Raw genomic sequence first — 11,538 nt, 5'->3', positions numbered from 1 at the left:
CGGTATGACGTCAAGTTCAAGTTTGTATTTTTCTAGCTCCGAATGTGTTTTTTTGCACCTATTGGATACGTTCGTAGAAGGATTCTGTCTGGTACAATGTATGTAAAACATGTTGCAATATGAAACAGCTCAAAAGCTATTTTGGACGCTGCCAGGTACATTTAACTAGATCATAATAATACGGAATCAAGTAGGACTCCATCTCCCATAGTCCTCGAGACTTGCAAATACTCTAATGGAGATCCCCAGCAGTCGTATGACATGAAGTTCTTCACCATAATACAACCAGAGGACGTAGCTACATCCCCAGCATGATTGGTATGTGAGAAAGTTGTAGTGAGTCGTTTCGTCCATTAATTTGAAGTTGTCAGTTCTAGGTTATTTTGTGAATAACAGCATTTCCACGAACCCGTGATGCCTTGTGCATGAGATAGTTGTTTTTGTGCCTGGCTTGCTACTGGTCAGTTGACAATATAACAAGCTGCTGTTTTGTAGCTTGTTAGCCCATATGTGTGTATACGAGAGTTGCATTCATCCTTACAAGATGTACTATCACCTTGCTGGGTTATTAATGTATAAGGTGAACAGCTCTACTACATGTTCACGTGAACATGCAGCTGACACTGTCAAATCCACGCCACGTGCCAGCCAATGACAGATGCATTGTAGCCAGATGTTCTGGCCCATGTTTTTGATGGTGTTTGAGTGACAGCACACCATGAATTAACCACTATCTGGCAACATGTTTAATACTTTAATCTTCCTTTTATTCCTATCAATACAAGGTCAAGTATAGGACAAAGATTATATATTTTCAGTGTGTTCAGATTTCTGCAAAAGGTCTAAGTCTATACCTGTTGCTAAGTTATTAAAATGGAGTTGCCTATTATTTTCAACACTTTGTTTGGAGGGCCAGAAGGTGTTTCTTCGGTCGATTTTTAAGGTTTAGTTTGACTGACACTTCTACTCCTAGAATATGAAGGAAGACTGTTGTCATCTTGGAGCAAACAGAAAATCGAGAGATGCTCTCAAGAAATGTCTCGGATAAACTTCGCTAAACCTGAAGGCAAGAGCAACATTAATCTGAGGTATATCTCCAGAGAATGAAATAGCCTTTCCACCCTCTTGAATTGTCAGATTTTGAGAAGCTCGGGAGTGAAGGTCTGAGGAAGACGGATCGATTGTGTCTTGAGTCTCCGGCCCATCAACTCTGAGACTGTCTCAGGCTCACACATCCCCAGGAGATGGGGTTTGGTTTGAGCTGGCTGAATGGTGCTCGTCTAGTAATAAGTTGCACTAGGCCTATAGAGGGAAGGGGATGAGAGGGAGTGTTGAAGGGAGGGAAAAGTCATCATCCAGGAAATCTGAAGGGCCAATATTTCTCTCATGTTGATGATCGCACACGCCGGGGCCCCAGAACTAGGTCTATCACAAGAAAACAGACCTTTATTATGGGGAATATCATTATATTCATGTGAAACGGGTATTTTTAAATCACCTTGATAATACAGCAAGTTGTAATTATAGCTGAGTCTGCATTAGGAAGATATAATCTTGCTCATATGATATTAAAATGCAAATGACTGAATTGATGTATGTGTGTGTGTGTATGTATATATATATATATATATATATATATATATATATATATATATATATATATATGTATATGTATATGTATATATATATATATATATATGTATATATATATATATGTATATATATATATGTATGTCAGTCTAGGCATAAACAACATGTCCCGTGTGGCTCAGTTGGTAGAGCATGGCGTTTGCAACGCCAGGAGTGTGGGTTTGATTACCACAGGGGGACCAGTACAAAGCAGTATGAACATTTATGCACTCACTACTCTAAGTGGCTCTGGATAAGAGCGTCTGCTAAACGACTAAAGTGTAAAAATGTAAACAACACAGGAGAGGGGAATCAAACACACCTGGACTACCTGCCTTGTGAATTGCCAAATCCTTACCAATTGCCGTAGGCTATGTCTTTCTAGCGGAGCAGGACTGTGTGGCAGTAGGTATTGAGTCTGAGCGGTGCTACTCCAAGGGGCCAGAGAAGTCTGCGATAGAGGCTGAGGAGAGCGAGAGGGAGAGACGCCAGTGTACTCCTGGGACAGGCGAGAGGGGTCAGGATTATTTACTCGCTCTGTTTGGAGACCAAGGAGAGAATAAATTGCTATTGATTTTTGGATTGTTGCAGCTAAGTATCTTTCCTGCCTTTGCATTGACTCCAGGCCAAGAATAATTTTCTTTTAATATGTATCCACATTCGCTTTCTGCGTTTCTCATGTGATTCCATTGCAGTGGTGTGTTGTCATTTCCTTCACGTTGAGTTCAGCAGTCTTGTGAACGTAGGCCTTTGCCAAAGAGCGTACACTAGAGTGTGGCAGGTTAGAGTTTACAGTGGAGAAGGAGTGAATGTGTGGGTTTTAGACTAATTATGACTACAGACTAGTTAACTCAGCCTTGACAAGCTAGACTCCCACTGATTCAAATCAAAGTTCATCGGCTGCACACGCAGTTTAGCAGATATTATAACGGGTGCAGCAAAATGCTTATGTTACTTGTTCCTAGCAATGCAGTAAAATTGGGAAAAAAAGAAAAAAGTCTCACGTCAAACAATATCAATGATTTGACAGCCCTCAACCCAAACAAACTGCACATGGTAGATCATAAGCTGTGTTCTAGCCCTGAACTTGTATAATCTTTGGGGCCATGGAATGACTGGGTAGACTTGTAACAAGGTATTTGCCTACTTTAACATATGTTTAACCCTATTATCTGGATAGGTGTATGATCATGAGTGGGTGAAAGGGTATCTTTCGCCAAAGATCCAAGGGATATCAAACATGCAGCATGTCCTTCCTCAAAAATGAATGTTATGCCCCTTTTGTTAAAAGTCCTAATTTAATTCCATGACTCCCATGGTTGGTTGGGAGTAAAACAAACACTAGTGACACAAAGGCAAAGACTTTTGGAGAAAATATGTGGAGTTTTAAATGGCGTCCGTTATAACCCACACATTTACATTCAATAGGTCTTTTAGCGCTTTATCTGAATTCCGATGTGTTTTGATTCACATTTCCCATTTATTGCTTTCACTGGAGGCACAGAGGAAGAGGATCTTGAGAAATCTGGGCATCAGTGTGTGATGGCAGAAAGGAAATTGGTGTGTCAATCACAAGTTTTCATATCTCCAAAGCTGGCTGTCATGAAAAGGAGGCAGCAAGAGAGAAATGATTGAAAGAAATGGATTGAGAGAGCAGGAGGGAGAGAAGGAGCGAGCGGTAAAGAGAAAAATGAGCAGAAGTGACTGAAAGGGACAGTTACTCTGATAGGGCTGACGCGGTGTTAGTGCCTAATTGCCTCTGGAAAAGATAGAAGCCTCTCGGAAATCCAAGAGGATAATGACTGTATTACTGTCAATCAATGTTGAATGCGAGGTAAATACACAGTCACCAGGCTGAAGGGAAGAGGGATTACTGAACCACTACACACAGAAACCCAAATCCACAATGGATTTCAATGGGTTCGTATCACCCCTTGTCTTTGCCAGGTCCTGGCATTGCCCCACTGAGATGATGCCAAGGTCACCTTGGTGGGGTGTGGAGGGACGGTGAGGAGAGTCTCATGACATAGCTTTGTGTGTAGTTTTGCACGTTGCTCCAGGACCTCCAGGAGTCTAGGTCATTGTAGTTCAATTGTTGATTTTCTGCCTCAGGCACAAAAACATACAGCACATCCCCAGAGGACATGCTCTCTCATAATGTGTGTGTGTGCGTGTGTGTGTGTGTGTGCAAGCCAGTTCCTGATCTAGAGTCCTTTTACTGTTGAGGACCCCAGTCCTTTTCCTCTAAGCACATCTCTCTTTGAGTCATTTTCCCTGAATTAATGCTTTATTGTTTAGTCAATGATTAGACCCCGAATGATTTAAAGCGTCAGTGCCGCTGGCGAATGAATGGCCACCTGAAACGCAACCGGTGAGTTTCACCGAACGCCGCAGTTTCTAATGAAAAGCCGCAGATGGGGTCTGGGAAAACAAATTCTGGCTGAAATTGGAATTGGTTACAGTGGCTCTCATGCAAATATGTACCGCCAGCAGCCACAGCGCTAATAACAGGGAAGTGGCAAGGGCGCAGGTGAGATGGCTGCCACGGAGAAATGAAATGGAGATGGAAGGAGGAGAGGGGAAATGGGGGAGGCAGGCAATATGGATCTGAAAGATCAGGGGAATGAGTAGGAACACCTGGCCTTTTGCTGATACCCCTGGGCTTCTATCCAGCTAATATAGTACAGCCTACCTTTTCAGTATGCACTCTGCCTCTCTGAGTTGTTCAGGGGTTTCAGTGGAGTGTTCACAGACCAGAGAAGTGCTTTTATTTGCAGTTTTGTTTCAGAATTACATTGATTGATGAAGGGTCAATGTGCACTTGTTCTCTACATGGCTTGTTATCTGGACAATATTCGGATTGTCATCGACATCAACAGCATATCTGGATGATCAATATGGAGAACGTGACTTTGCTCTACCTTAGCGACTCTGTCTACCTCTCTGACAGAGCCCAGCCATGTGTACATGCGTTTGTCGCTCTGCCCCACTTGAGGTGCTGCAGGTGGCAGACGCAGGCTAATTACCATTGTTAATGACTTCCCTCTGTCTCTGTCCCCGTCAGATGGAGCTATGACAGGCAGCTTGGCAGAGCCAGACGGCACAGTCGAAGCAACTACAGCAACAGAGGGCTCACATAAGAACTTGTTACATTTGTTATTAGAGGGAATTCTTCTAAACATCAATTGTTATCATATTTGTCATTGAATTTGCCAAGTACAGTTTCTATCATTACTGATATCTGCGGATGAAAATAACCTAGAAATAATTTTCTATTGTACAGACACTATAATTTCTTTGCATTTTCTGTTCCTGTTGTGGTTGACCCACAGAACACACGAAGCAATCTTAGCTTCTTCATCTTTGTGCTATTGGTAGAACGTGACACTGCTTGCCTAGTGAGGTAATGCAGCCAGCCAGTGTTCCAATAAACCAGCAGATGTACAGTACTATCACACCATATCTGTCCCAAATAGCTACACCTCTGCTCACTGTGTATCCACAGACCCAATACAGCTTCGCTGCAGTCTTATCTCCAGGCAGACTTATTTATCTCCATCCCTTGGTATTGTATGGGGATGTAGTCTGGCCACATATTGCAATGGGGGGGATGGTGGTATTCCTGAAGGCTCCATTCTGCAGACATGGCCGCTTCCTCCAAATGTAATAAGCGAGGACAGATGGAGGGAGGGAGGGGGGGGGTTATTTCCTGGCTTTCATGCACCGGGGTCGGGGTTGCGGTGGGGGCGGCTGATGAACGGGTGCTGCGCTCCAGAATCCACCCGACCGTTGATCTAACAGAGAATCCTCCAGTGGACAGTCACCTGGCACTGGCCCCATAGCTGCTGCTAGCCTCCACGATGGATAGCCTGGTCCCGAACCGGGCTCATCGTACAGTACCGTACAGCATTGCTCCACAGCACCCGTCACACATGACCAAACGCTGCACCTGACTGTACCAGCTATCAGGATAAGGCTCAAGAAAGGAGGGAGGTGGAGGAAGAAAAGCTCTTAGCCCCAGTGTTGGATGGGAATTTGTTCTCTTAATTGCTCAAAGTGAGTTCAGGAATTGAGGAATCCATCTTCTTTATAGTTATGTGCGGGGGAAATTCGGACCTATGGGGTTGGCAGTATTTTACGGCGGTTTTGCCAGGGCCATTTGGGTGCTTTATCCCTAATCAATAGGAAGAAGAAAGTAGTGACGTGGTCAGTGCACTCGTAAAGGAGACAGGTGGCCCAGCCAAGCCCTCTGATAGCATTGCATTAGCGTCTGTAGAGCCCAACGGGGCCCCTTTGGGAAACTGCACTGGGTTTAACTCCCTGGAGCGATCAAGTCCTGGGCTGATGTCATTAGGATGAAGGGAGTCCTTTTACAGAGACATTTTCAACTCCCTGCCTTCTCCATGTAGCAGCTTTACTCTCCCTCTTCCTCCCTCTTCAACCTTCCCCCTCCCAGTCGATCTCTCCCTCTCCTCTCACATCATCTCTCACCTCCCTCCTGCACTAAAGAGTCCCCAGACCCATTTCCCTCCGATGCAGCAGTTGAGAGTTGAGCCAATCTGTCTTCATATTTCTGCCTGTGTGCGGTCCGTATTGATCTGGCCGCCTGCCACTCCGCCCAGACGCAAAGCATTGGCTGGCCGTGATACCCTCCCTGCCCCGCTCCTGCCCCCTTGGTCTGAGTGACATCGCATCTCTCTGCCTCTCTCTTTTTGAATTACTGTCATGGGACATTAACAGTAAATAACACACATTTCGTTATGCATAGAGTGGTAATGACAGTTGGATTTTTCTCCAGTCTAGATTGTCCCGCCATCTCTTTCTCTCTTTTCTTATTTTGTGAAAATGCCTGTTTTGGGAATGGAAGTATTGGTGTTCTTCTCTGTGCATGCAGCCAGGTTTGTGAAATTATATTGTGAGTTGTTAGCCTTCCAGTGAGCTCTCTGCTTGGTAATCCAGCCTGGTGGAGTTGGTGCTACATGATTGCATTCTGTCACTCTTCCTCCCCAGACTGAGAACTCGGGTAACCTGTGCACGTTAGGGCCCCATCACCAAATTGACGGCTTCTGTGATGGAACATGACAAAGGAGGAATTTACTCATTTGTTAGCCACTTGGATTGGATGCAAAACAATGAGAGACATTATGGAAATCTCAGTGACGGGACAAATTAGAATCAGCCCTTCTCCTCATTCACTTTGGGCCATAGCTCGGACTGGATTGGCTGTAGTGCTGCCAGAGATCAGTCAACCGAGAGACGGTTGTGTCATAGTGGTCATTGTTGATGTTGCTCTGACTTGAGGTACTGTAGTCTTTTCTGTGTAGATAAATCAGGTATGTGATGTGATGTAGCATGGGTTCAAACGGATAGCGTAATGTTGTCTGTCCACTTTCTTGTTACAATCTCCGAAGGTTTTGTAGTATATTTGTCTCAGAAAAATGTTGCAGAAACACTTCTAAAGGGAATGCCGCACATTGGCAACAAGCAATCACCTAACTGAGTCAACTCCTTAAGCACCAAATGGAAGAATACATTTTTATTTCTCCTCAGTCATTAAATCTAAAACGATCTAAATTCCTGTAATAACTATGATTAATGCTGCGTTCCCATGACTACTCCACACTGTGTATGTGTTAGTGTGTGTACAAGATGTTTCTGTGTATGCTTAGCTTACGTGTATGTGTCAGTGGGTGTATTCAATGTGTGGGTAATTCTGCTGTAACGGAATTATGCTGAGACTCAGGTTTTTCACTTTAAAATGTATGCCAAACAAGACCCATTGATTACAAAGTTGAACAACTCTATGCACACGGACTTCTTTTAACAATTTTCACAGAACATTTTACATAAAGACATTTACAGGAAGAACTATGCAGATACAAAGTTTGGTAACAGAATACAATTGAGGGACATTTGACCATAATCAATGTTATCAAACTTTGCACCTGCACAGTTGTTCCTGTAAATGTGTTTTTGTCAAATCTTCTGTTTTTGTTTGGCATACAGTACCATTGTAGAATAAAAAAGTTTGGACACACCTAATTATTCAAGGGTTTTTCTTTATTTTCTACATTGTAGTATAATAGGGAATATATCAAAACTATGAAATGGCACATATGGAATCATGTAGTAACCAAAAAAGTGTTAAAGAAATCAAAATATATTTTAGATTCTTCAAAGTAGCCACCCTTTGCCTTGAGGACAGCTTTGCACACTCTTGGCATTCTCTGCATTTCAATTAACAGGTGTGCCTTGTTAAAAGTTCATTTGTGGAATTTCTTTCCTTCTTAATGCGTTTCAGCCAATCACTGGTGTTGTGACAAGGTAGGGGTTGTATACAGAAGATAGACTTAAGTGCATATTATGGAAAGAACAGCTCAAATATGAAAAGAGAAACTACAGTCCATTGCTTTAAGACATGAAGGTCAGTCAATCCGGAAAATGTCAAGAACTTTGAACATTTCTTCAAGTGCAGTCGCAAAAACCATCAAGCACTATTCTGAAACTGGCTCTCATGAGGACCGCCACAAGACAGGAAGACCCAGAGTTACTTCTGTTGCAGAGGATAAGTTCATTAGAGTTACCAGCCTCAGAAATTGCAGCCCAAATAAGAGTTCACGCAAGTAACAGACACATCTCAACTGTTCAGAGGAGACTGCGTGAATCAGGCCTTCATGGTTGAATTGCTGCAAGGAAACCACTACTAAAGGACACCATTAAGAAGTGGACATTAGACCGGTGTAAATCTGTACTTTGGTTTGATGAGTCCAAATTTGAGATTTGTTTCCAACCACCATGTCTTTGTGGGATATATAGTAGCTGAACGGAGGATCTCCGCATGTGTGGTTCCCACCGTGAAGCATGGAGGAGGTGGTGTTGTGGGTGCTTTGCTGGTGACACTGTCTGTGATTTACTTAGAATTCAAGGCACAATTAACCAGCATGGCTACCACAGCATTCTGCAGCAATACGCCATCCCATCTGGTTTGCGCTTAGTGGAACTACCATTTGTTTTTCAACAGGACAATGACCCAAAACACACCTTCAAGCTGTATAAGGGCTATTTGACCAAGGAGAGTGATGGAGTGCTGCATCAGATGACCTCGCCTCCAGTCATCTGACCTCAATTCAGAAGGTTTGGGATGAGTTGGACTGCAGAGTGAAAGACAAGCAGCCAACAAGTGCTGAGCATATGTGGGAACTCCTTCAAGACTGCTGGAAAAGCATGCCTCATGAAACTGGTTGAGAGAATGCCATGAGTGTGCAAAGCTGTCAAGGCAAAGGGTGGCTACTTTGAAGAATCTCAAATATATTTTGATTTAACACTTTTTTTGGTTACTACATGATGCCATATGTGTTATTTCATAGTTTTGATGTCTTCACTATTATTCTACAATGTAGAAAATAGTCTAAATAAAGAAAAACCCTTGATTGAGTAGGTGTGTGCAAACTTTTGACTGGTACTGTACATTTTTTAAGTAAAAAATCGGACAGTCAACGTAATTTCGTTATCGTGGAATTGCCTATGTGTGTATGCTTAGTCTATATGCTTTTGTGTGTGTGTGTGTGCTCACTTGTGTCGTGGAAATTTCCTCTATTTACCAAATCATGGGAGCAAACCACAACACAAGTCAGAGTTAGTTATCAAAGTCCATCTTTAATTATGAGCTTTATCACAACCCTGTGACTCTCAGACAATTCAGTGTGTCTAACAATGAAGTATCTGAGAGCCCCCCTTCATTGCAACTGAGATCCTTTAATAGCAAAGAACACACATAGTCAGACAGCATAGACATAATAAATCGTTCAGCTTTGTCTCCTTACTCAAACCCCAGAACCATAAACCAATCCTCCATATCAACAGGCATATATCAAATTGTCATTTAGATACAACCAACTCTAAATACAACCAATCCTGGACAAGCTCACGGAGAGGATAGAATGATTCCAGACACTGCCATCCTCCTTTCCCCGATGGGAAAAGTAGGGCGTGACTGGCACAGACACAGTGGAGCAAAATATATGTTTACACATGATGACACTTTGACCTCTCCCCTCTCTACGGCCCATGCAACTTAGTCTTGACATAGAACAGATAACTGCAACCTCGCCACAGTATTATACAAAAATACCATTCTGATGAGAAGTAACTTACAAACATATGATGAATATAAAACATATTACATATGTTACCAACAAATTCTGATTCTTCCACAACACTGGTCTATTCACCTCGCATCATTATGTATTCCTTCAACCACACACATACAAACACACACAATATACACACTTACACCTGGATTGTGTGTTGTAGTAGAGTAGTGTCAGGAGGGCACCGTGTTGTAAAATGGTTTTTTAATGTTTAAAAATGATATTATTATGTATATTACTGCCTTCATTTTTACTGTGCCCCAGTAAGAGTGGGGATCCATAATAAATGCATATCAAAACCAGTGTGTGTTTAAACATGCCTAAGTAGTCTACACATCTCCATTGGCTCATCATTTCCAATTTGATTGCAGACATTTCCCCGATCAGCCATTTTACAGTCTTGAATGTATCTCCTTGCCTCTAGGGGCTCTGAAAAGGTTGACTCATTTCAATTAAAATAATAAATAGAAATGATAGCAGGAAAGAATACCTTTGCTCCAAATCTCACTCATCTTAATGAAGGGTTCGGGATTTTCATATTGGCTTAGCCGGCTGAATTTTAAAATCCTGTTTCTTTGTTTTCTCCTGTCTATCATCTGTTCTCCCTGATTCCCGTTATTTCTCCTCATGTCCTCTCTTGTTCTCTCTCCTCTGTACCCACTTTCCCTCTCTTTCTTCTCCACTTCCACTGTCTGTCCACCTCCTCTTCTGTGTTAAGGTCCCCTCTGTCTAGCCTATCGCCTTTTTATTCTCTTCTCCCCTCTCTGACCCCTCAGGCCTCTTGTCTCGTTCTCTTTTTGCCTCTTTTGACACACAAGCATCTCTTTTTCTCTCTCCTCTCTCTCTCTCTCTCTCTCTCTCTTTCTTTCTCTCTCTCTCATTCTCAAGCTTTATTCTCTGTTTATTGTTCACTATTGTCTCTGAGTTATCTCACCAGTCTCTCCACTCTCTGTCTCTCCAGTGTATGTAAGGTTTAACTCCAGCCATGGCTTCCCAGTGGAGCTAGAGGAGGGGGCCTGCATTGCAGTGCTGAAGGAGAAGGTGGGGAGGCTGCAGGGGGTACAGCCGGAGCAGCTGAGAGTCATCTTTGCTGGCAGAGAGCTGCTCAGCGACTGCACCCTCCAGGTAAGGTCATCATTCTCTTTTTGACTGTGCTGTGCTGTGTGTGTGTGTGTGGTTGTCTGTATAGCAATTAGTGGTAGGGTGTGTCTTTTTGTTTACTCATGCCCTAATTTCCCCAACACACGCTTACACATGGGTGCTAACACTCACACCTTCACTCTCAGCACTCTCTACACAGTGTTTCCGGTGAAGGCTAGAAGCCTGGCATTCTCTCCCCATCCTGACTCTCAACAGTGTAAACAGAGCCTGGGGATCCCGTGAACTTTAGTCCACAGTGCTTCATTAAGTTTGACTATCTTAATTATGCATCAAAACAGTCAGGATCACAGGGAGCGGCTGGGGAGCCAGGCACACACACTCCCCACTCTGACTCCCGACTGTGTCTCTCCAGTCAGTTCTGCTGTCTCTGCACATTTTATACCTGAGCTCCATTTCCCCCTGATAGATTGCTCCTGAGGCTGGAGTAAGTGTGGGTCTCAGCTTTTGATGGTGGTGCTAGCACAGTGGGGGCGTAGCGTTGTGACTCGACTCTGCCCCCTAGAGTATAATTGAGACACTGTGTTTGTCAGCCTGTGTACAGAATGGCTTTGTCTGTCCCCAAGGGTTTGGGGAGAATAAAGGGTCTCAAAGCATTGAG

General features: G+C 43.3%; 1 protein-coding gene across 2 annotated transcripts in view; it reads left to right on the top strand.

Moving 5' to 3' along the window:
- The first annotated feature begins 43 nt into the window (after positions 1–43).
- The window catches only part of prkn (parkin RBR E3 ubiquitin protein ligase), a 123,397-nt gene continuing 111,902 nt past the window's right edge, over positions 44–11,538 (top strand). For both annotated transcript variants that reach the window (XM_036983069.1, XM_021608414.2), the window contains exons 1-2: positions 44–318; positions 10,741–10,904. In XM_036983069.1, the coding sequence (XP_036838964.1) occupies positions 312–318; positions 10,741–10,904 (171 nt within the window). In that variant the 5' untranslated portion in view covers positions 44–311. The remainder of the gene's footprint in view (positions 319–10,740; positions 10,905–11,538) is intronic.

This window comes from Oncorhynchus mykiss, chromosome 1 (assembly GCF_013265735.2).
Source record: "Oncorhynchus mykiss isolate Arlee chromosome 1, USDA_OmykA_1.1, whole genome shotgun sequence".
NCBI lineage: Eukaryota > Metazoa > Chordata > Actinopteri > Salmoniformes > Salmonidae > Oncorhynchus > Oncorhynchus mykiss.
This window is presented reverse-complemented; position numbering and strand designations above follow the sequence as displayed.